We start from the raw sequence: 26,354 nt of genomic DNA, 5'->3' as shown, positions 1-26,354 counted from the left end.
CTGCTTTAGAGAAACAGCCCCTGGTTGGTGAGAAGGGCTGTTCTGCCCCTTCCCTCTCCGTGTCCTCATGTAGCTCTTCTATAGGGTGGGAAATCCAGCTGCCAGCCCCAGATGAGATTTTTAGTACAAAGCAGGGTTTGTCGGCACTACTGACATTTGGGGCTGGATAACTCTTTGTTGTGGGAGACTGTCCTGCATGCTGCCCTTGTAGCATGTTCCACAGGATCCCCAGCCTCTGTCCCTCACCCCAGTTGTGACAACCCAGATGCCTACAGACATTGCTGAATGTTTCTTGGGGACAAAATCACACCCCGCATTTTTCCTACCACCCCCACCCCCCAACCCCTGCTGCTGCAAAGGCTGCTCTGTAAACTGTTAGAAAATGCAAGTTACATACCTGTTCGAAAACAAAGCCTTAAATTAGAGCTGAATTTCATTTTGTTTTCAGTTTTTTTTCAGGATTAAAAAAATGTGAATAGGAACTACTGTGCATTATGTAACTCTTTAAGAATTGAGGTTTTCTTGAAATTAAACTTAATGAAACCATCAACTGAGCTTTCACCTGGAACCGAGCGGCTGGGTTCTCAGGAGCTGTGTACAGTTGGTGTGAATTTACTTTTAGGACAGTGACATTCACCTTCACCTGCACTTTGGAAACTCCTGGGAATCTGAGAACAAGCAAAAAAACAAAGCCCAGGGTTCATCCCAGACTACTTAATCAGACTCTTTGGAGGTGGGGGACTGGGACCTAAAGATGCAACTGGTGATTTAAAGATGCAACTGGTTTGGGGTTTAATTTTTTCCTTGAACTTTCTAAAAATCTTTCCAATCGAGTAGGAAGGAAAACTTAAAACTCCTCATTGTGAGAAAATGAAATTAAAACATTTCTGTGACATTTCTTTTAATTTGTTATTCTGGGTATTTCCTAATTTATTTTTCGTAGACTTGAACCAAATAATCGAATTTTGGGGCCTTGTTTATCACAAGGCCTGAGGATATCCTTAGCAAAGATACTTTTCCATTGATTTTTAGAGAGAGTGGAAGGGAGGGGGAGAGACAGAGAGAGAGAAACATTGATGTGAGAGAGGGACACTGTGAGAGAGGGACACTTCATTCAGTTGCCTCCCGCACGAGCCCCGACCAGGGCCCCAGGGATGGAGCCTGCAACCCAGGCATGTGCCCTTGACTGGAATCGAACCCGAGACCCTTCAGTCTGAAGGCTGATGCTCTATCCACTGAGCCAAACTAGCTAGGGCAAAATATCCCATATAATAAAAGGCTAATATGCAAATCGACCAAACGGTGGAACGACCTGTCACTATGACGCACACTGACCACCAGGGGGCAGACGCTCAACACAGGAGCTGGCCCTTGGTGGTCAGTGCGCAGCTGGCAAGCGCAGCAGTGGTGGCAGGAGCCTCTCCCACCTCTGGCAGCGCTAAGGATGTCCAACTGACGACTCCCAGACTGCGAGAGGCGCAGGCCAGGCTCAGACCCCCACCCCCCGAGTGCACGAATTTTGTGCGCCGGGCCTCTAGTATATACACTGAGTGGCCAGATTATTATGATCTCTGAACGCATTATAATCTGGCCACTCAGTGTGTATATGTATGTGTGTGTATATATGTGTGTGTGTGTGTGTGTGTGTGTATATTAGAGGCCCAGTGCATGAATTCGTGCATGGGTGGGGTCCGGCTAGCTAGGCCAGGGGGAGGGAACATGGGTGGTTGGCCAGCCTGCCTGCTGGTCGAACTCCTGGTCGAGGGGACAATTTGCACATTAGCCTTTTATTATATAGGATATACACTAAGTGGCCAGATTATTATGCGTTCAGAGATCATAATAATCTGGCCACTTAGTGTATATACAGTGTATGTGTGTGTGTGTGTGTGTGTGTGTGTGTATATATATGTTTAAAAAGGTCACAATTGCTACTATGCTGCTTCTTGCCCCTCTCCCCCTTCCCTTGCCCTCCAACATGGGGCAAAATTGCAGGACCACCCCTTTCCAGCCCCCTCCTTGCAGTCACAATGGAGCTCCTCACAGCTCCTCTGGGGCTGAAGTGAGGTGAGAGATGCAGGGGTGAAGGCACCCACTGAAAGTCAGAAGACCTTGGCTTGACTTCTGTCTTTACCAAATACTAGGTCTATTATTTGGCAAGACGGGGACCTTTCTGAGGCTCCATTCTTACTGGAATCCCCTTTTGACCTTCCTTAAAAGTTATATGAGTGGTTCCCCATAAGATCGTATATGTCTGTGTATCTTGTTAAATGTTGTGGCAGTATTTTACTGGTTTTATTGTCACTGGGAGGGAAGAAACACTGCTGACAATAGTCAGTTTTCTGTTTAACCAGACTCTTTGGAGGTGGGAGACTGGGACCTCGGGGATTTAAAGATACAACTGGTTTAGAGTTTGATTTTTTTCCGTGAACTTTCTAAAAAAGTTTTCAAGCGAGTAAGAAGGAAAACTTAAAACTCCTCATTGTGAGAAAATGAAATTAAAATGTTGTGGTAGTATTTTACCGGTTTTATTGTCAAATTTTATTACAAATTAAAACTAATTTGTAATTGATGCATTCACCATTCCGATGCCATTGCCTCGTCATTTGTTTACTTTCCATGTCTATAAATTTGTAGCTCAGACATTTTCATCGCATTGCTCATACTGTCTCCTTAGACTCATATCTTACATTCAGTCTTGGCTATAAAAGGCAGACAAGCCATCTATGTCTACCTATGTAATTATGTGTTTATGTTCTATATATTTAAAAATTGTTGGTAATATCTGAAATTATCACAGTATTCTATACTACATTTTTTTTTCTTAACTTGAGGAGGCTGTATATTGAAGTTTCTTCTTTCTTTGTTTTCCCTCAGAGCCACCAATCCATCTTTTAAGGAAGTGCTGTCACGAATCGAGTCCCACGAAGACTGTAGGAACTTACCCATGATCTCTTTCCTCATTCTCCCCATGCAGAGGGTGACTCGCCTTCCCCTGCTGATGGACGTAAGACATGATTGGGTGGCTCTTTCCTCTGTGGGTAGCCGTAGTGCTATAAATATGATTAAGGAAATTATTGTTCTTCCACTTAAATTGATGCGTCACCCCTCTGTAAAATCTCCCAGTTAAGTGAGAAGGTGCTATTTGGCTGGAAAGTCTCACTTTTGTCTAATATCTTTAGGAATCATCTTCAAGTTAGGTTTGTGTGGTCACTGCAGGATTTAGATGACAGCACTCACTCAACACTTTTTGAAATGGGAAGAATATTGACTTCTTGAAGTCAGGAGCCCTGGATTGGGTTCTGGCTGAGCCATGAGGCCTGTGACCTTGGGCAACTCATTTAATCTTTTTGGGCCCCTGTTTCCTCAGGAGGCACTCTGACACGTAAACCTGGGGCAGTGAAGTACTGTGGCTCTGGAGTAAGACAGATCTGGGTACAAATTCTGTCTCTGCCACTGACTAGGTGATCCTAGGCAAATTGCTTATCTTATCTATATATATAAAAGCCTAAGCGATTGTTTAGCTGGTAGCTATGATGTGCACTGACCACCAGGGGGCTGACACTCAACGCATAGGCATAGAAACATGGAACAGACTGATGAATCTCAGAGGGAAGGGGAGAGGAGAGAGGGCGGGAAGAAATTAACCAAAGATCTTATATGCATACTAGAGGCCCGGGTCCCTCAGCCTGGCCTGCAAGGACCAGGCTGAAACCAGCAGTCCCACATCCCCCGAGGGGTCCCGGATTGCAAGAGGGTGCAGGCCAGGCCGAGGGACCCCACTGGTGCACGAATCCGTGCACTGGGCCTCTAGTTCTGAAAATAAGGATAATGGGTACCTGCAGGGTTGGCATGAAATAGTAAATGGTAAGTGTGACAATAGACAGTCTTTCTTGACTAAATTAATAATATAGTATACAGGCCTGTGCTGACTTATATTAATACTAGAGGCCTGGTGCACAACATTTGTGCACTGGGGGGAGGTGAGGGGTGGTCCCTCAGCCCGGCCTGCACCTTCTCGCAGTCTGGGACCCCTCAGAGGAAGACTGCCTGCTGGCTTAGGCCCACTCGCCGCCTAAGCGGGCAGGCGGACATCCCCCGAGGGGTCCTTAGTGCTGCCACGAAGGCGGGAGAGGCTCCCACCATTGCCGCTGTGCTCTCTAGCTGTGAGCCCAGCTTCTAGCTGAGCGGCTCTCCCCCTGTGGGAGTGCACTGACCACCAGCTCCCACATTGAGCATCTGCCCCTTGGTGGTCAGTGCACGTCATAGCAACCGGTCGTTCTGCTGTTTGGTCAATTTGCATATTAGGGTTTTATTATATAGGATTGTGACTTATTCAAAGATAGCTTCAAGGAGCAGCTGCTGTACTTTCTTCTGTAAGAATTATCAGTAGTAAAGAGGTCATTAAAATAAGATTTATATTATGTGACTTCTAAAACTTTTTTATGAAACTTTGAGTTGTATAAGGAAATATTTCAAACTTTACTATTTTAAATAAGAAATGGGTGCTTTCTAAATGTCAACTTTCTTGTAGTATTATGAATTTTCAGGGTTCTTTCTTCTTCTGAAAGTGCATTTTAGCCATGTTTCCTTAGATTCTGTATATACTGCCATCTCTCAGCCTTTCAGATTCTCTGTTTAATTTTGGCAAAATTGCTTGAATAGGTTGGGACTCACAAAATCTAACATACCATGTTGGGGTTTAATGCCATTATTGTCCAGTGGGCTCTATTTTTTTTTTTTTTGAGATACTGAGTAAAGCTGTAGTCATTCTCCCTAGAAAATTTAGTATGCACAACATTTACATAAAACTGAAGTGTGCAGAGACATTATGAATTTAGGGCGCCTGCTCTCAGGGACATAAGCCCGTATTTTTCAAACTACTTTCATACCCCTTAGTCTGCCACAAAAATTGACTTTTGAAAAATGAGCACTGTTTAAAAAAAAAATAGAACATACTCTACATGACGTGTACACGGTCCATAATGTGGTTAAGTATTATTTCATTAAAAAAAAAAAAAAAAAAAAAACCTTGTTTCATTTTTGTTTGCATGTGTACTGGTCAGTGTTAAATGTATTTCCTACAGTGGGTCATAGTCAAAAACGTTTGAGAACCATGGCTATAAACCCACAGATGGCACTGTCTGTGTTTCTTCTGACACATCACATGTAGCAATCCTGACACCCGACCTCAGGTTTGTAGGCCTGGTACTTACCCCCATTGTAGGTACCAGTGGTTTGCTAGATCTACCCACCCTCCCCCTTCACCTGATGCCCACTGCCCTAATCTTCTCCTGTGAGAGAGTCTGGCCACTGGGGCAGAATCTAAATGGGCTTCAAACATTATCTCTTCAATTTTACTTCATTTGGAGATTTAAACTTGTTTTGAAACGATTTAAGCTTGATTGAGATGAACAGTTTTAACACTCAAAATAGTTTTGTTGGTTTTGAATTGGGTATAGTTTCAAAAGTTATGTGTAATTCAGTTTACCTTGAATTCACCTTCTTTGAGCTCAATTTTACCATCACAAAAATTGCAGTATAAATATATCAAGAGAAAATTTAGCAGCCTTTTTTTCCTTGATATTTTTATTCAGTCGTGTTCTATACAAAATTAGTTCACCTCTAATGATGATTATGATGATGATAACAATGAAAGTAATGTTATCATTTATTGATGGCCTACTGTATGCCAGGCACTCATAGAGCACTTTACATGTATTATCATTTAACCCTTGCAGCCACCTGGTGACATAGCTGACATTATTCTGAATTTACAGATGAAGAAACTGAGCCTTATAGAGATAGAGGACTTCCCCAAGATCAAATAGCTAGTAAGAGGCAGAGTTCAGATTTGAAATCGGGTTCATCCACCTCTGCAGCCTATCCTCTTAATTAACCATTCCCTGGATTCACTTGGTTTCTCTGTGTGTAAAGACTATTTCGTGGTTTTGTCACTGGATTTTAATGTAATCGTAATACCCATCCATAATATTGTGTTCAGCATTGTGAAGTGTTTGCTGTGAGTGAGAGGGTATGTCTGGGCATTGGTTTTATTGTACTTAGTAAAATCAGTCAATTAATTTTTTTTTCTTCTTTTACTTTATTACAGACTATCTGCCAAAAAACACCTAAGGACTCTCCGAAGTATGAAGTCTGTAAAAGGGCCTTGAAGGAAGTAAGCAAGGTAACTGTTGGGTAGCTCCTCAGACAATAAAGCACTCAGATCGCTTGGAAGCGAATGTGTCTGGGTTTGATGCTGAAAACTGGTAGATTCTCATAGTCATTTGCACAGCATTCTTTAGATAGCTGAAAAACAAAATGATGTTTGCTACACTCAGATGAAATGTGTATTTTTACCTTGTCAGACAGTCTTGTTTTAAGGGCCTATAGATGTCTCATTTTCTTGTGGGGTCTGAATAACTGTTAATTTATTTCCTCATTAAATAAATATTTATTGCATGTCAACTGCTGTGCCAGGCATACCAGCCCTTGAAACCACGGTGATGGTTAGCGGCTTTTTTAGAGTTACCTCATTAACATAAATTAAGGTGTTGTTTAAAGGGGCCTGTTATAAATAAATATCATATTATGATTAAAGATGCCCCTCGTGGCTCCTATATAGAAAATTACGAGGGTTTTAGATGCTCTGAACTATGGACAAAGACCAGCTATATGTTTCTTATTATAAATCACAATGTCCCAGGCCATCACTAAAGGACTGAATGCATTTGGTTGTAGATCATTATTTCTAATTACAGTGAATGTCCCTGAGCCTGGCCATCCTTGAAGAGTCACTGACCGTCAGGTTCCCCTTAGATGAAGGCTTCCCTTTACTAGTCCTATGCTTTGCAGTACCACTCTGCTTAGAATTTGCCTTTGACCTTGGTAGTCTGCCTCCAGCTGCTCTAACTTGGCAGTGAGGAGAAAGGTGCAGCGTGCCCTGAGGCTGGGTGAGGGTTTGGGTTGAGGCAAGCGGGAGGGGCAGAGGAAAGGAGCAGAATGCTCAGGGACTAGGGACTGGGCCTGTGGGAGGAACCTGGGTGTGGAGGGTCTGATGTAATAACAAATCATGAAGGACATGTGTTCCTAGAAATTTTTAGGAGACTTTTCCCCTCTGTCTTCACATCCTAGCGACCCCACTTCTCACTGAGGACAGTGTCTTAACTGTGTAAAAGTGAATTCTTCAACTGTCAGAGAGGGGTCTGTGGAGCTTCCCCAGTGCTAATTACTTCCTGCGAGCGAGATCTGCTTTTGAAAGTGGGGTTCCTCTCCTTGATCTCTCAACCCTCCTTACTTTTCTGTGCTCCCAGTTGGTTCGACTGTGCAATGAAGGAGCCCGGAAGATGGAAAGGACCGAAATGATGTACACAATTAACTCCCAGCTGGAATTTAAAATTAAGGTATTTTCTCACTTCTTCATAAACAGATTTATTACTGCTCTTGCTTAAGTCTTCTATAAATATGAAGACAGTTGAGGGCAACAGAAGTGGATAAGATTTTATTTTTCAAAGAAGGACCATGCATTGATTAGAGAGAGGCTGGCGGAGAGAATAGCAGATGCTGAGGGAGATTCTATTCTGCTTATGCCAGATAAAGCGACCTTTCCACAAACCACAGTTAGGTATTATCTGACGAGAACATCCCCCCCACCCAGGAAGCCAAGCCAGCAAACTTGGGGAAAGGGGAGTTAAAAATAATAGAACTTGCCTGGCTGGTGTGGGTCAGTGGTTGATCATCGGCCTATGAACCAGGAGGTTATGGTTTGACTTCTGGTCGGGGCACAATGCCTGGGTTGTGGGCTTGATCCCCAGTGGGGAGCATGCAAGAGGCAGCTGGTCAATGATTCTCTCTCATGATGGATCTATCTCTTTCTCCCTCTCCCTTCCTCTCTGAAATGAATAAAAATACATTTTTTTAAAAACGAATAGAACTTTAGTATGGAAAGGAGCTTTCTTTTAGATTCTCAAAGTGTCCTACAAAACAGTGGTATCGTATCCCAGGAGCTGGACCGTGGTGTTCTCCCAAATCCAATAAGGATGCTCCTTGTCCAGTTTGCAGAAACAGATTGTTTGTGGATTATTCTTTGCAAATTTGTTTTTCTCCCATAATTCTTCATTGACTTTGTGCTGCCCGCTACTGCTTGTCTGACACTGCTCAGGGACAGATGACAAGATGAACAAGGAAGAAAATGATAGTTAATGGTAAATCTTGGCCACACTCAGTCCTTCGGTTTAAAGCTGAGTTCTTAATGGATGTGAATGCTCAGGATTGGAGTTCTGTTTTGTTTTATTACACGTAAATTTTGTTAAGCAACTTAAAATGACAGGTCTTTTTTAAAATTTATATTTAATTTTTTAAAATATATTTTTATAGAGGAAGGGAGAGGGAGAGAGAATCATTGATCAGCTGCCTCCTGCGTGCCCCACGCTGGGGATCGAGCCCGTAACCTGGGCATGTGCCTTTACCGAGAATTGAACCGTGACCTCATGGTTCAACACTTAACCACTGAGCCATGTGGGCCAGGCTGTTTTTTGTTTCTTTTTTTAAAATCTTCTTTTTAAAGATGGCAAACCCCTAACCATTTTTCTTTTTAAAGATGGTAAATTCCTTCCCTACCCATATTTCTTTTTTTCCTTGCTGAAAATCAATTGATTTAAAATATCTTTAAACTTTATTTCTATAGAACGCAAAATTAATATATAATTGAAAAATGCTTACCCCAGGGGTCCTTAAAAGTAAGTGATTAACATCAATTGAGTTCATGAGTTTAACAAGCACCTTATTTATAGAAGGCAGTAGGAAGAACAAAAATGTAATCCCTGTGCTTGGGAAGCTAAAGTCTCACAGAAGCCCTAGCCGGTTTGGCTCAGTGAATAGAGCGTCGGCCTGGGGACTGAAGGGTCCCGGGTTCGATTCTGGTCAAGAGCATGTACCTTGGTTGCAGGCACATCCCCAGTGGGGAGTGTGCAGGAGGCAGCTGATCGATGCTTCTCTCTCATCGATGTTTCTATCTCTCTATCCCTCTCCCTTCCTCTCTGTAAAAAAATCAATAAAATATATTTAAAATAATAATAATAAAAAAATAAAGTCTCACAGAAAATTACAGAAATGCAAAGGAGTTAGTAGTAAAGTCTGCAGCTGTCACAGTAGAGACTGGAAATGGAAACGAGAATGGTCAGCCCCAGGAGTGAGGGATGGAGGGATGGGGAGCTTGTATCAGTCAGGTAAGGCTTCCTACTCCAAATCCAAGATGTAACACAACATGAACAACTCCAAGGCATTAAAAAGTCTTTGGACTATAGAAGACAGGTTGATATTTCATCAAAAAGTTAAACAGATTACTACATGACCCAGCAATTTCATCCTAGGTCCATACCCAAGAGATCTGAAGACAGTTGTTCAAATAAAAACTTGTACACAAATGGTCATGGTAGCATTATTCATTATAGCCAAAAAAGTGGAAACAACCCAAATGTCCATCAACAAAATTGGTGAGGTGATAAACAAATTGTGGTATATTCATACAATGAAATAGTATTCAGCCATAAAAAAGAGCAAAGTCCTGATACATGCTACAACATGGATGAACCTTGAAGACATTATGCTAAATGAAAGCAATCAGACTCCAAAGGTCACATATTATATAATTCATTTTATATGAAATGCCCAGAATAAGCAATCCATGGAGTTAAAGTAGAATCATGGTTGCCAGGGCCTTGGGGGAGGGCAGACTCGAGAATGACTCAAGGCATATGGGGTTTCTTTTTAGAGTATTGAAAATGTTCTGGAATTATATAGTGGTGATCATTGCACAACATTGAGAATGGACTGAAAGCCACTGGATTATATGTATTCCTTTAAATAGTTAAATGATTTTCTCTCAATTAATAAAAATATATATTTGCTCTTCAGCACCTCTTTCTTGTCTTGCTGGCGCATAAAATTAGTTCAATTTTATACTGAGGCTAGTTTTCTAGGATGCCAAGTAACACAAAAAAGGATGAAAAGTCTTTCTTCCCTAGGACTTACATCAGTACCTTTAGGGATATATTTTTATTCATGAACTTTTTTTCTAGTTTTTTATTTACACCTGAATTTTAGTCTTAGAGTTTCTGAATTCTAGGAATTCACTTATGCCCATTTTGGGTTCTTTTCTCTTGGGCATTTTCATAATTCCTCCTCCTCCTCCTCCTCCTCCTCCTCCTCCTCCTCCTCCTCCTCCTCTTCTTTAAAGAATGAGTTTCATCTTATAATAAATTCTGAAACAAAAAAAACATTTATAATATTGGATTTTTGTTTTCAAAAGAGGCATAGACATAGTGAAAGCCACTGCCCATTTTAGATATTCCTTAGATACTTATTTTTGCCTAGTAGAGTATGAGGAGCCTATAAAAGTCAATGTATTTTAAAAACAACAAACTAGTTTTGAAAACTTTCTTTCCCCAGCCCCTGAACTAAGAACTTAACCGTAAAACTGTCCTTGGTTCATACTGGAGGGCTACATGCAACAGCAAGATAGCACTGTGTCCCCAGTAATTCCATACCTTCAGCAGGACCAAACCTGACACAGTTCTTGGCGGTGACCTCCTGTGTGCTGCTGGTGGGGTTCCCCAGAGTGGCCTAAGCCCTCTTTGTCTGCTGGCCTTTTAAGCTTCAGCCATTCCTGTTGGATAATCGTCTGATTTGAGATTTGGGTCTGGAAACTCAATGAACTCCCTTAATGGCAAGTTTGGAACGTTTGAGGTCAGCCATAATGTTTCCTCTTCCTTTCTAAATCATCAGGAAAACAGTACATAACTGATGAGCAACCTGCTCATAAAAGTTGTTCATAAAGTAAAAAAAAGAAAGAAAAGAAAAAAATCCTCTTAGCTTTCTTATTTCCTCCCTAGTATCCTCCATTTCCTTTAGCTATTTTTAATCATTAGTCCCTGAAAAGGAAGACATTTGGTTGCACTAAGCTACTACAGCTATGTTTTGTGTGTCTAAAAACTGCTCATTTTATGGATGCAGTTTTTTAAATTAAATTTTTGACAGTAAGCATTTCTGGTAACTTAAAAAAAAAAAGAGCTCTCAAGGGTAAGGATTATCCTGTGGTTTTGAGAGTTTTCCAGTCGGAAACTGGAAACTGAATTTTTTTAAAAACTATGTAATTTCTTGTATCCAGCCTTTTCTGTGAGATTAAGATGGATTATTTTGGGAAAACCTCATTTTCCCCAGCCAGGAAAACGGCATGATGCTTTCAGGGATGAACTTCCGTGGGGAAAACTACCATACCTTTAAGAACAGGTGTTCTTCGGAATATGGCTAAGTAAATAACCGGCTGACAAATCATACATTTTAGAGGATTTTTTTTTTCCTTTTGAATAAAGTCTACTCAGTTCATAAAGGAATGTAGGCTTTTATATTTGGTTCCTGTTAAGAAGTTATCTCCATTTTCCTGTATGTTTAGATTCTGGTTTGTGATATTTAAAGTAACTGCAGTTGATACTTACAGATTTCATTTTGAGGCATTTCAGTGTTCACTCCTTCCTTTCTTGATCTTCTTTTTCAGCTGAGAGTTAATGGAAGGGCAATATAATCCTTTCTGGTTGACCCAATAACGTTTTCTCATTGAGTTTTAGTTACATGTAGGCAAGTTAATTGTTTTAATATTGGAAAATAAATTGTTGTTGCTCACTTTCTATTGGAGAATTACTATACCTCTCTAGTTATTATATTTTGTTATAATGTGTCTATAAAATAATGATGCATGCCATACTGTGCATACTGTGTTTGAACGTAAGTTTTATATTTTAATCTCCATCATTTTAGACGCTCTCTCCTTTGGCTTTGGTGCTGAGTTCTTCTCTGTTTGTAGCCTTTCCCTCTGGTCTCCTCTTCCCGGTGGCTGGTGAAGAGAGGTGAGTTGACAGCGTATGTGGAGGACACGGTGCTTTTCTCAAAAAGGACGTCCAAACAGCAAGTCTACTTCTTTCTTTTTAACGACGTGCTCATCATCACCAAGAAGAAGAGGTAAGCCTTTGCGTCACCTGCTATGTGTCCAGGTTCCCAGCTCCGCAATTCAGATGCTTGTTCAAGGAGATCGTCCTTTCAAAGCTTGAGATGGGAGATGTACAGTTTCTACACATGGAATCACAGGAGCGTCTGTGCTTTCTTTTCTTTAAATTACCTGTTGAGTTGAGACTGGAGTCTTTGGCAGTGTGAGTTCATTTGTATCTTTGAGTTCTCATGATATCCGTGGGGAGGTAACACTCTTATGATTCCCAATGAGCATTTTTCAAATTTCTTCTCCATGAAACCTCTCCTCTGGTTGATAATGAGCTAGGGTACAAGTCTAGTGCTCCTTGTAACTTAATTTAAAATCCACTGCTCTTAATGATTGTTAGTCTGAAACGTTTCCCCGGGACTGGGAAGACGCTGGCAAGACTCTCATACCCTTTTCTCAAGGGAATAGAAAGTAAATCAGTCAGTTGGCAGCATGTTTATGCCTCTGACTTGAGACTTCTGGTTGTGTATTAATATCCTGCTCTGGGGAGATAACCAGAAGGGATTCTGTACAAGTCTTTTTTTTTTTTTTTTTACAGTATTTGTTCTATCTGTCCCCACTACACACACACGCATACACACACTCACTCCCCTTAGCTCTTCCCGCAAAGAATTGGCGGGAACATTCTTTATTAACTATACTCAGGGTATGTAGGATTGTAAAATATTTTCCTGTTGGTCCTTCATAATTATTCCATCGTTCCCAGAATGTGAACTTAAAACACCATAAATTTGTGGTGTGTTATTTCCACATATGGAGGCAGGCAAGTGGGCAGAATTGCTGGCATAGAATTGAAGTAGGGGTGGTTCATGGGGTACAGTTTAGACAAGGTGACGAGAATCATGGAAACAGACTTCTAGGAATATGTAAAATAAATGTTCAAATTTGTCAAAAATATTTATTTAAAGCCTACTTCTGAATAGCTGACGTTTTAGCTTAAATATTCAAACTAACCTGGAGAGTATTATGCTAAGTGAAATTGACCATTCAGAGAAAGACAAGTACCATACTATTTCACTTATATGGGGAGTCTAATGTACAAAATAAACTAACCAAGTAGAGACAGACTCATGGATACAGAGAACAGACTGACAGTTGTCAGACAGAGGAGATTGGGGGCTGGGTGAGAGGGGTGAAGGGATTAAGTGAAGAAGGAAAAAAAAAAGACTCATGGACACAGACAGCAGTAGGATGATTACCAGAGAAAAAATGGGGTGGGGGAGGTAGAAGAGGGTATAGGGGAGATAAATGGTGGCGAAAGAAAACTTGAGGTGGTGAACACACAATATAATGTACAGATATGTATTATAGAATTGTATGCCTGAAACCTATACAGTTTTATTAACCAGTGTCACCCCAATAAGTTCAATAAAAAAATAAGTTTTGGGGAAAAAAGAAACAGAGGTTGAGCTTTGCTTTTTGTTCCTTTTAGTCAGACTGTGTTATGAATGATTTCAGCTGCTTGGCAGTCTAGCTGAAATGAAAACTTTGAATGGTCTACCCTAAAAAGCCATAATATATCTCTGATAAATATATAAAGATGCTGATGATTATTTTTCTTACTTAGGAAAATAATGTTCCCATATCTTTAAGAAAAAATGATTTATTTTACCTTGGGGCAGTTTAAATAGTTCTAGTAGCTAAGTAAAGTTTATAAATAAAAGATTGGAGGAACATTATAATTTGTGTTTTTATGTTTTGTTGGTTTCCTATGAGATAGCATGTTTTTTTGGCGTTCGTCGCGATGTTTTGTTTTTAGGGAAGAGTAATTATATATATGACTCCTCACATGCCAGAACTCTTGACTTTTAACATCTTCCAGCTGTTGAAATATTTGTTCTGTCTCAAGGGACCAAAAGCTTTACCTACAATTTTTATTTTAAAGATAAAGTATATCAAACCAATTTTAAATATAATGTAGTCTTGATTATGATGTCTTCGGTGACTTGATGCAACCATTAAGGGTTTTTAAGCCAGTATAGTACAACTTTTATTCTTAAATTTGCATAGAACTGGCCAATAAATATAGACTTTTGAAAGTTGGAATTAAGGTATATGCAGTTCTACTTAGCAGCATACTTTTCCCTCCACAGGAGGTTTTGCCATTACATTTAATGTTGCTTTCCTAGCTAGCCCACATTTATTTGCTCAGATATGTTTGAGCTTATGTTGTTATAAAAGGAAGAGCAAAACATACAGTTCCAATGGAGAGGGAAACCTGAGTGGCTCACTTCGCCTTTACCGAAACTGGAATTTCCTTGCCCTTACAATGAGCTCATCATATTTCTAAGGTGCTCTTGACCCAGAGAATGGCATTGGAGGCTCAAGTTGTTTATGCCCTGAATAGGTGGTGAGAGTGACAAGCAGAACAGGGGCTCGATAAACAGGCTTGGTTAAAAATGTGCAGTATGCACAGCCCTATTTACTCTGCAGCTTCAAGGAGGCAACTGCAAATGCTCCGCATGCCAGAGGCAGCAGCGAAGGAGATAGGACGGCTTTGAACCAGGGGGATAGTTTAGGCTTGGCCACGAGGTGCAGATAAGGAGAGCTACCTGTGCTAGCTCTGCAGGACTGATCCACCTTCCCTGCCTAATTCTAATCCCAGGGTTCAGTCAGGAGCTCAGCTGCTGGGTCTCCAGTGGTTTCAGCTTCAGGGAGACTCCCGGGCGGGCTCCCGGCAGAGAGAGCCCGGGAAGAGAGCTACTCTTCCTCCTCCTCCCCGCCTGCCAGATGGTTTATGCTGAGCAGATGGCTGGGGTGTGTGGCCACCTCCGTGGTGCAGAGACCATATTACTGCTAGTGCTTGCAGAGCGGTACCTGACCACGGGCTGTCTTCTAGGACAGGAATTTTCGCTTTTTTTTTTTTTTTAGAATATTAAAAGGAAGTTTAAAATTTCTATTTGCTCTGGGCTGTTGGTGAGTCACTACAGGAATAGTCTCTTCCACCGCATTTCAAAAGGATCAGTTTGTTTTGGATGAGAAAGTGAAACCTTTGGCAGTTGCAGCTTTCATCGCAGATGACCTGGGAACTTTGGGAGTAGAATTTTCAACTCAGCAGGACAGAGACCTGAGGACTCTCTGTTGGGGGACTGCCCTGTGCTCTGTGGGGTGTTTCAGCAGCTTCCTGCTCTCTACCCTCTGTGTGTAGCAGCACTTTCCTCCCAGGTGTGACAACCCAGAATATCTTTAGACATTGTCACATGTTCCTGGGGGGCAGATTGCCTCCAGGTGAGAACCACTGCTCTAGAGTGATGGCAGACTGTCCACCAGTGTTGCCTTCAGTGTAGTTAGCGAAGGTGTGAAAATCGACCAGACCTGAGATAGCAATAATCTTTTTTTAAAATATATTCTTATTGTCAGAAAGGCAGAGGTAGAAACATCAATGATGAGAGGAATCACCAATCGGCTGCTTCCCATATGCACCCCACTGGGAATCGAGCCCCCAACCCGGGCATGTGCCCTGACTGGGAGTCGAACCATGACCTCCTCATTCATAGGTGGGTGCTCAACCACTGAGCATACCATCCAGGTTGAAATTTCTTTTATTTTTAAAAGACATGTGATTCTTGTATTCTGCCCCATTATACATCCATTTTTAAGTGAAATTTTAAATTAATTTTTGGCGAAAACATTCTGGAGCTTGGTTTATCACATGGCTTCTTATCTCCTCTAGAGTTTTACCCATAGAATACAACCAGATTATTAAGACGGTATTTGCAAAACTGTGGCTTTATAGAGCAAGTTTTTTTTTTGTTGTTGTTTGTTTGTTTTATTTTGTACTACTGTAATATACAAAATATCTGTACAACTAATATTTTGAGCTGCAAGTAAAAGTATACTCAAACAAAAGGGTTAAGCAATAAAAATGTTGAACTATCACATGCGCACACACACACGCACACACACAATAAGAAGTTGGATGAGTTTGGAAAACTTCATTCTTCTTTGGGAGGTTCATTATTAGACCACTTAGAAAGCTTTTGGCTGCATGTAACAGAATTCCCAAATAACAGTGGCTCCGACGCTAAAGGCATTTACCTCTCTCTCCAGACATGAAGACTGAGGGTGGTCAGTCTGGGCCCGGTGGTCACGTATAACCCTGCCCCTTTCCATTCTTCAGCTGCTCTGTGCTCTGCTCACGTGTCCTCACAGTTGTAAGAGCTCCTGCAGGCATCATGATTTCATTCAGCCCTAGACAGGAGGCTCGGGTGAAAATCAGGCTGAACCACGGCTCTGCGCAGGTGGCTTTTCTTATTTCTCAGCAGAGGAAAACCTTTCCCAGACAGTCCCCAGAAGACTGCGTGAATCGCATGGGTTAGTCTTGGGTCACAGGACTTGTTATAAGGAAGGCTGGGAAAGCCGGCACATGATAAAGGAGAGCAGGAGAATCATGACTGTTTTGGTGCAGCCGCAATGCATCCCCTGGGGCTGGCACGCTGCGACTTGATGGACAAGATGCAGGGGAGGCTGGCAGCTGATTAGATAACAGTTCCAGCCACAGCTAGGAAACGCTCTTCTCCACAGAACGCCAATTACATTGAGTAGTTTGGGAAATGGGAGGCTCTTTGAAAGAACCAACGCTGTGCCTTTAGGATAGATGGGGTTGGGGAGTATTGATTTCCAAGGAGACAGAGGTGATTGGAGATTTAGGACCCACTTCCTCTTGGCTGGTGTTAGTCTTCCAGCTGGGATTGATGATTCTCCGTGGTAGTGCCTTTTCCTGCCACCAGCCCAGGTGTGCCCTTCAGCACATCTGGAGCAGATAGATGGGTGTGGTCTGGGTGTTGAGGCACAAAACCAAAAGAATGCTGAACTCTAGTCTGTTCTTGCTACCTATAACAGTAAAGGTAATTATTTTCGGGTTTGTTTTCTTATCCTGAGTTCTCTACCCATAAATGATTTAGCCATGATGTTTTGTGATGTTACCTGTAGTTACATGAGGAGAAATCGTAATTGTAATAATGATGATAAGAACCCATGTTATTACGCATGTACAGTATGCCATTCACTGAGCGCAGAGTGCACAGGCAACATTGAGTTATCACAGCAGCCTCATATTCTTTTCATTTTACAGGTGAGAATACTGAGGCAGAGAGAGACAGCATCTTTTTCAAGGTCTCTTGGCAAAGCCAGGATTCTCATGTGTCTCTGACTTTAGAGCTTCCTCTCTAAATTTCTTTATGTTCATTACTTCTAAAAAAAAGTTTTTTTAAATTGATTTCAGAGAGGAAGGGAGAAACAGAAACATCAATGATGAGAGAAAATCATTGATCAGTTGCCTCCTATACGCCCCTTACTGGGGATCGGGCCGTGACCTCCTGGTTCATAGGTCAACTCTCAACCACTGAGCCACACCGGCCAGGCTATGTTCATTACTTCTTGACTTCATTTTTGTAGAATATTTTCACCATTCCCTGTCCTATAATGTCATTGGGAAAAACATCCTAGAAACCCGCACCTTCTTTTGGTTTGTTTTGATAGACACTTTTTCCAAAGCGAGTTTGTGTTACGTGAGTATTTTTATAATGGCACAGGTTGTAGGAGAAAACCAGAACCAGCACCAAATTGCATTTGTGAGCTTTCCTCTGCCTTTAGCTGGTCTGGCATCGGAGTGTAAGGAAGTTTCCTTTTCATCGCGTTTCCTTCCTGCAGACATTGAAGACAGTAGGTTCCCACTTCCTGGTTCCTGTTCCATAAATATTGTGTATATTGACATAACTTGAACTTTGCGGCACATTACACATTCTTGGGGTTTAAACAAAGGGTTTTCTATAATGGGATATGACCAGATCACTATCAAAAGTTCAGGGGTTTAAGTTAGCACTTGCATTTGCCCAAGTAGTTTGAATGCCCCCATGGGTGGAAGCTGTGCACGCTCCCTGGTTCGGCCCCACTTTGAGTTTTTCCACTTGAAGCCTTTCCCATTATAGAAAGCTGGAGTCACCTCACACTGTCTCTTCCTCTGCAGAATAGACGCCTTCCTCAGGAAATTAACTTTAAGAGTATCTTGGATAAAGAAAGGCAGTAAGACCGACTCAAAGTGGTTTTATTCCTGTAACATGAAACTTTGCTATTTCTGACCACCATGATATTGGTTTCTAAATGTAACATGATGGGAAGAGTGAGAGCCCCATTTCTTTTTCCCTCCCCCTCTTTTTCTCTGGCCTCCCCACATACCCTTGATTCCTCTATGTGATGAGTAGTAAGGGTATTGTGTCCTCTAATCTGTAAGAAGAATTGACGTTGCCATTCAATGTTGAAAGCTGCCGTGACCTAGAAGCACAATATCAGTGTCTGGAATCAGACCGAACTGGGCTCCAATCCTGGCCATGTGACCTTGGGCATGCTACTCTCAATCTCTCAGAGGCTCAGTATTCTCATCTGTAAAATGGGTATAATAATTCATCTCCTTCGTGAAATTTCCTTGAGAATTAAATTAGATAAGGCACATAAAATTTTAATGCAGTGAATAGTCTCTGCCAATTGACTGATACAGGCTGAGTGTCATTATTCCTAGTATTGTGTTTCTTATGCTAAAGATTAAATTATTTGATTGGTTAAAAAAATGGTTTGAAACCTGTAGCCATTGCTACATCTGAAGGTTGTGGTGCACTCTGGGGGCAGACCTGGATGTATGGCCTCTGAACTACGGCCTTAGGAACAAATACATTTAGCTCCGTGCCTCTCCCTCCTCATCAGGAACTCATGTCAGATGGCAAGTGAGTGAAGGACAACCATTGATTTATTTTTGTTATAATTGATAATATGAAGACGCTTTGGTAGCAGTGATTTTCCTGCAAAATCCCTCACAACATCCCTCATCCCTTCTTTGTGGCTAAAAAAGTGAATTCAGTATATTTTCCCCTTTCATTCAAAGAAGTCAGTAGAAGTAAACTTAGATGGGAATGTGGTGCTTTGGAATAACTTTGTTACCCATTGAAGAAGCTGTCTACTTGCTCTTCAGAGTTTAGTTCTCATTACGCCAGGGAGAAAGCTTCTGTGAGGTGCCAGCAGCCCCTCATACCTGTCCGCCTCCTCTTTGTCCAGGACCGTGGGTTCGGGGCATCCTATGGGCAGCTGGGAAGGTCCCAGGCTGTGGAATCTGGAGATCAGTGGTGACAGGAATAGGCGTTCCTGTTGGTCCTGTTGTGGGTCACTGGCCATCCTTTTTGGTGACAGCGAGTAACAGCAGATTCTTATCTTACCGATGAATGTGATCCTCGTCTCCACTATTCATTATCTTCTTGACAATGAACTAGGAAGCGTGTGGCATGTTTGTTAGTCTTCAGAATTATTTTGAGGAGCTGGGCAAGTAAAGCTGCTTGAAATCAGTTTCTAGATAAATAACGATGTCTTGTTTTGCTGGTTGGAGCACTTGACAAATTATTATTTCTCAACAGAAGTATTTATGGTAGCTCTAATTATGCCTTTTCCCACTTTAATAGCTAACATTTACTGGCTGTGAGCCAGGCATGATTATACGATTTTTACACGCAATAAGATAACGAATGTTCACAACAACCCAAAGAGATTGGTATTATTATCCCCACTTTACAGATGAGAAAACTGAAAACAGAGAGGATCAGTAACTTGCTCAGACCACAGAGTGAGTGATAGAAGTGGGATTTTTACAGACATTCTAAACCAAGTCTGTACTCTTAACTGTTATGCTGTAGTTATTACTTTAAAATTCTATATTATTTCCACCAAAAACTTGTTTGTGTAATCAAACACCAGCCTTTAAAATTGAAATTAACTTCAGTCATGTGAAAAAGTGTTTCGATCTCTTAACTCAAATTAAGTTTTAGTGTAGTCCAATATTCTCCAACCTAGAAATGTTGAACTAGAGTATTTTTATTCCAGTTAAGCACAAGATCAAATATGAGGATTTAGAAATCATGTGTTTAGACAGAGAAGAGTATCAGGCTGAAATCCGCAGAGGAAGAAATATCATACATGCCTTGAAGGGAGGTAGGAAGACTGGCCTTTGATCCTTATAAAATCCCATGTGCTTCCATGAATCAGTGTGCTGGGAGAAGGGCAGAGCCATTATAAATTCCCGAGAGAAAAGCCAGAGGGCCTAGGAGAGGACCTTGGAGAATGACCCCAAAGAAGGATGACTTGAAAATGTCACAGAGGCCTTAGAAGAGGAAGATGGAATTTCAGGAGGTCACAGGTGCTCAACATCATCAGATAGTGTAGATGTCAAGAATGGTGGTGAAACCCAGGTCATTGGATTCAGTGGGTGTTGGGCCACGATGACCTTGGGGGGCAATTTCACTGGCATGTACGCCCAGGGGCTGAGACAATGAAGACAGCAGGCAGCTGCTCAGGGAGGAGACCTGTCTCAACACCAGCAGATTCAAGTAAAAGTTTTTTCACGACAGGGAAGCTGTGTCATGTTTGATAGAAAGCCTGTGGAAAGGAAGCTGCTGAATAGGTAAAAAATAATCACTACTGCTGGCCATCAGGGATCAGTGGTTGAGTGTCAACCTATGAACCAGGAGATCACAGTTCGATTCCTAGTCAGGGCACATGCCTGGGTGTGGGCTCAATCCCCAGTGTGGAGCGTGCAGGAGGCAGCCGAAACATCTCTCATCATTGATATTTCTCTCTTTCTTCTCTCCCTTCCTCTCTGAAATCTATAAAAATATACATTTTTTTAAAATCACTACTTGGCTATGTATGCAGAAAACTGTGTTTTGTTTTGGATAATGGTTGACATCATCTTTTCCTTTAAATTGAACTCTTTTATAAAAGGAAGAATTGGTGGGGGGAGGGTACTGGTTGGATTTTCAATAAAATAAAGTTCCGGAACAATGCCAAAGGAATGTGAGACAAGTCACAGTTAGGGCTGATGGCAGGGGGTTGCAGTCTACCTTTCCCGCATGTCCCCACTCCCATCTTTCCTTGCATATTCATGGCTATGTCTTGGTCAACTAACCTATTTCTCATTCTCGGTCATCCTGATTATGTACTTACGATGTTGGCTAATGCATGTTAAGGTGGAAACTCCCCCTGAGGTATTTGCATATTTGAAAGCACCTCCATGATCTAAGGCAGGCCCAGATGGGTCTGAGCCCCACAGGAGGACCTGTTCTGTCCCACCTCTTCTTTACGACATTTATGGACCCAGATTTGGGTCCAAGGAAATATCTTGGTTTATGGAGTGAGATTGGGATCCAAACTTTTATATTTTCCAGACATTTCCTCCAGATGTCCTGATATTATTTGTTGACTAACCCATCAACCCCCCCAGATTTGAAATGCCACCTATGCGGTGTACTGAATTCCCAGGTGTGAGCACACTGTTCTGTTTTGCTCATGCCCTGTCCCAGTCTTTGAGTTACAGTAGCTTTACAATCTGTTTTTACTATGTGGTAAGTCTCATTCTTATCAGGAAGAATTGATACCTGTATAATATCAATCTTATTTTTTCAGGCCTTTTTCTGAAGTACAGTAGTTGAAAGCTGTCTTTATATAGCAGAAACTGGTTAAGCTTAATCCTAAATATTTTGTGCCTTGTGACTATTATAAGGTTGCTTCTTCCGTTATATTTTCTGTCATTTATGTGTAGAAGAGCATCTTTTTTAACCCAACCATTTCACTGAATTTCATCTGCAAATAATCAGTTGTTTGTACGGGGGAACAATGCCATTGTCCAATAGTCGCTGAAGCTATACCCATCGGCATCCACAGACGCCTGGCGTGATGGTAGTCTTTCACATCTATGCATTTGTTATTTTTAAATTTATTTGTACCTTGAATTGTGAAATGCTTCAAATGAACAGAAAATTGACAAATACTAACATACCTAGCATTCATATTTGACAGATACTAACTTCTTTTCATATTTATCAGATCTCTGCTTTTTAAACAAATTATCAGATCTCTGCTTTTTAAACAAAAACCTGGTATAATACCACAGGTAAACCTGAAATCCCTTTACTATTATTCTGCCCTCCTTCTTCCCAGAGTAACTCCTGTTCTGAGGTTGGAGCTGTCATCCTATACTCCCTGTTGTGTGTGTGTGTGTGTATGTGTGTGTGTGTGCGTGTGTGTGTGTGTGTGTGTAGTTTTGGTGTTTTAAAACATGTTCATGCAGTTTTCAAATGTTGTCCTAATTTAAAAGTAATAAATATATGCCCATTATAGATCATTCTAGCCTTTATAGAAATGTATATGGGACAGAAGGGTAAAAGTGCTCCATAATCCTCAGTTTAAGACAGCCACTGTTCACTGTGAGGTGTATCGTTTTTCAGCCCGTGCTGTTAAGTGGAATTTAGTGGAACCGAAAGCTATCTGATCTGCTTAACAAAAGAAGGCCTTCCCCAGGGAAGCCTAATTGGGGTGTGTATTTACCACCATACCCTGTTCTGTACGGATAGTTCTTTATCTTGTTAAAAAAAAAAAGAAAAAGAAAAGAAAGGGTTGTCAACAAAGGTTACTGGACTTTAAGGGGGTTTTAACCGGGAAACCCATCATTGTTTATGCCACAGAGCAACAGACTTATATAGACTTGATCGCTGCACCTGATAGGAGCCCCGGCTTGCACAAAGCAGCCAGCCTTGATGAGCAGCTGGTAAATTTGGAGCACGTATAGGACAATCAGAGGAAGTCTACATATAAACTTCTCCCTGCGAGGGAAGGTGGTTTTTCCATTTGCCTTTTTCTGAGCAATTTAACTTCCTAATTCGTGGTCCAAATTGTTTCAGAGACTATGTAAACCATATGTTTGCTGAGCGCTGGGGACAAACATGGGGAAGCCTGATTAGCATCAGCTTCCCTCCGGAAAGGGGCTTCTTTCCCAGCCCAGCTTTGCCTGCTTTCTACTTACTGGAGAGGAGCGAGTAAGCAGAGGAGGGAGCTAGGGTTGGAAATAGCTGCATCTGGCCATAGATTCTCCCCCCTTCCTTCTGCTTAAGCACATATTTTAACACATATGTTATCCTCTGTATCAGCATGAGAGCGATAGTGGGTGCTGACGGACATCAGGAGGAGGCATTTCAGTATTTAGCGGGCCTGGAGAGGGGAAATGCGGTTACTTTGAACCTTTAGGAGATTAAGTGTGTGTGTGTGTGTGTGTGTGTGTGGAAGCATGAGCAGTAAACCGGCTAGCAAGAGTGAGATGCTTTTCAGTATTTGTTTTATTGGGTTTGAATAATTGCTGACAAGGATAAAAAAGTTACTACTGTTAAATGAGAGCATGTTCTTTTTATATTAAATTTATTAAAAGAGTAGTGAAGTTGTAAATGTTATTTATATGAGATGATGAAGTTTACAGGTCTAGGTAAAATGATGATATTGGATGATTGCTATTGAATCATTTTTTTTTAAAAAAAAGGCAAACATTTCCTGCTTCCTATTTTGGACTCAGAAGTCAAAACAGTGGGATAGTTCCCTTATAAGGCCTCTTTTATGACACAGATGTGCAGGTGTGTACAAACTGTCACCTGGAGGTGAACTCTCAAAGCTATGAGTAAAGTGGCGAAGTTCATCACCCCGTCTGGATATTTGAGAGAACAACAGGCATAAACTGGGTCAGCAGCAGACACCTCGCTTTTAATGGTCTTGTAGTTCTTATCGCTGAAGAGAACAATTAAAAACATTCTATTATAATTTATCTCCTTCTTTTGTCTCTAATTACCCTCAAAGACAAAGATTCAAAGCACCCGTGAAACACAATAGCTGCTATTGTTTGTATTTAGGCAAACACTGGGGAAATTAGAAACTCTAAAACTTAAGAGGTGAAAGAAGATTTAGGTAGTTTATTCATATTAGTTTACATTAGTTTCCTGTAAACTCTTGGTCTTGGCTTCCAGTGGGGACTACCTAACTGGTGAAACCACTTCATGCTAAAGACTTTTTGGAATGTGAGTCATCTTGAATGACTGCTTTATAGTATGTACATTCCTTTGCCTCCTATTTCTTTGGAAATGCAAAGAATACCTGTTCAGTGTCATTGTTTAAGGCACTACCTAAACACCCAGGCACACAACATTAGGGTGGTTGGAGTTTTCCGTCTGCAGCAAATTATTTTAACTGGAAATTGAGTGCCTTTGACTGACGGGGGTAATCTTTTTTAACTTGTGAGTTGGATCTAGAGTAAGTAGGAGCTGCAGAGTGAGGGCCATAACAAGGAAGCCTTCCTTCATCTTGTTGTTTCTCTTGTTGAGGTTTTGCTTTTGCTTGCTTGTTTGTTTTATCTTGAGTCCTGGGCTATTAAATCCATGTCCGCCATATCTGGGACACACATTATAAACTTTTTCGGCTCTTCCAAAAACTGACTGCTTTGTTGCTGGTAAACATGGTCTTTTAAACACACAATCTTAGTTGTGTGTAAAGTGTATCATCCTCTTTCCTCCTTTTATAAGAATTGTGAACTTTGATAAGCCTCATTTTGGTATGACCAATACTGTTGTATATTCTGAGTAGGCAGTTAGTTCCAGGAGAGCTTTGGGGATGATCTTGCCATATGAGCTTTCAGTTAATACAGATTATTACCCTAGCAACAGAAGGCTTGTCAGAGGGCAGTATTTTGCTTTGATATATAATAACTGTATTTGCTGTTTTCTGAGGGAACACTCTATCAAGCTACATTTTAGAAAAGATATAGTTTTTCAAGGAGAGTACAAGGGAGTAATTGACAGGCAGGTGTCCAACACTGAATAAAAGAAATTCTAAGAAATCTTGAGCAAAGGGCTTGTTCCGAAATTCCTAGTATAGGAATTTTTCTTTTCTCTTAATTTCCCTAGGTTCATACATTTGTGTTTATTATTAAATAAGGAAGCCATTTGACATTGTTTCTAGACTATACTTAAATGTTTTGCATAGTTATCAATTTATTCAACAGTTATTTATTGAGCTCTCCCATGTTCAGCTGCAAACGTACATATTCACGGTAGAGGGAAAGCTGTATCTAAGCTGGGTTGGGGTTTTTCAGGGAGATGAGGGTGTATGCAAGGAGTGATTATAACTAGCCACCAAGAAATCCAAGCATGAACCAGAAGACGTAAAGGGCTTAAGGATGGGAGAAAGGTGGTAGCGTCAATGGCTGGTAGAAATTGGTAGGTTGAAGAATTGTTGGGCTTGATTAGAAGAAGAGAGACAAGCACTGGTGATGAGAGTCCTCTTTGACATCAGGATTACAGGTAGCCGTCTTACCCACGGCATTACTGACATGTTCTTTTCTCTTTTCCTTACAGTGAAGAAAGTTACAACGTCAACGATTACTCCTTAAGAGATCAGCTATTGGTGGAATCTTGTGACAATGAAGAGCTTACTTCGTCTCCAGGGAAGAACAGTTCCACAATGCTTTATTCCAGACAGAACTCTGCCAGTCACCTCTTCACTCTGACCGTCCTTAGTAACCATGCGAATGAGAAAGTGGAAATGCTGCTGGGGGCTGAGACACAGTGAGTATGGGTGGGGAGAGGGTTTCAGAACATCTGGTATCGGTCTTCCCTGCCTCATTGCCCTGGGGCTTCCTGGAAATGGGAGGGGACTTGAGTGGGTGTGGTGATTGCTGGGCTGTGCAGGTGACCAGCAGAGGACACCTTCCCAAGGCTGAGGAGGGCGTTTCTTCAGCTCGAAAAGTGATTAAACCCCTTGGCCTGTGAAGACAGTGCAAGGCCTCCTTTGGCGCCCCTCTCCTAAGGAGAGCGTGTAATATGTCTGAGCTTTGGATGTTATAAGACTTGAAGGATAAAAACGTCTTAAACACTTTGGAGGTTAGTGCATGTCCAGATGTTCTGGAGCGTTCTCAGAAACTGGGTACTTCCTTTCATCACTTGCAGTTAGTAATGGCGAAAGTGTGTTGGTTTTGCTTTGTTTCCCTTTCCTCTGTGTTTATAGGAGTGTTTGCGTTTTATCCAGGCCTGGCCAGCTTGGCAGAGCTCTTCGCTGTCTCCTTTGTAACTTATGTCATCTCCACCACTGTTTCTGAGATTCCTGGAAGAGAGCAGGAAGTAGACTGACGTGTGCAGTTCTTTTTGCACCGAGGCCGGATCCTTTGCTGGGGACATTCCGTAGCATTTTACTCCCCCCACCTGCCTTTTGATCATACTATGGGCTGAATGGATATTCATTTCCTCAGTCAGAAATATTCTCAGAATATCTAGTTATGTCACCAGTAAACTCATGCGTCTGACTCATATTTGCAGTTCTTTAATTAATAGGAAGAGAACATTCCAGAAAGGGCATGGGGCAGATGTCTTCTTGGGTACAAAGGGAGTGACTCCCTCACTCTACCCCACCAGCAACTCAGTTACAGTTCAAAAGTAAATAACTAGACAAAGACTTTTAG

At 41.4% G+C, this 26,354-nt stretch overlaps 1 protein-coding gene across 1 annotated transcript in view; it reads left to right on the top strand.

Moving 5' to 3' along the window:
- The window catches only part of ARHGEF26 (Rho guanine nucleotide exchange factor 26), a 112,798-nt gene that overhangs the window by 72,657 nt on the left and 13,787 nt on the right, over nucleotides 1-26,354 (top strand). The window contains exons 8-12 of the mRNA XM_080657834.1: nucleotides 2,878-3,007; nucleotides 6,113-6,187; nucleotides 7,314-7,403; nucleotides 11,861-12,015; nucleotides 25,255-25,464. Of these exons, the coding sequence (XP_080513960.1) occupies nucleotides 2,878-3,007; nucleotides 6,113-6,187; nucleotides 7,314-7,403; nucleotides 11,861-12,015; nucleotides 25,255-25,464 (660 nt within the window). The remainder of the gene's footprint in view (nucleotides 1-2,877; nucleotides 3,008-6,112; nucleotides 6,188-7,313; nucleotides 7,404-11,860; nucleotides 12,016-25,254; nucleotides 25,465-26,354) is intronic.

This window comes from Plecotus auritus, assembly GCF_963455305.1.
Source record: "Plecotus auritus genome assembly, chromosome: 2".
In the NCBI taxonomy this organism is placed as follows: Eukaryota; Metazoa; Chordata; class Mammalia; order Chiroptera; family Vespertilionidae; genus Plecotus; species Plecotus auritus.
This window is presented reverse-complemented; position numbering and strand designations above follow the sequence as displayed.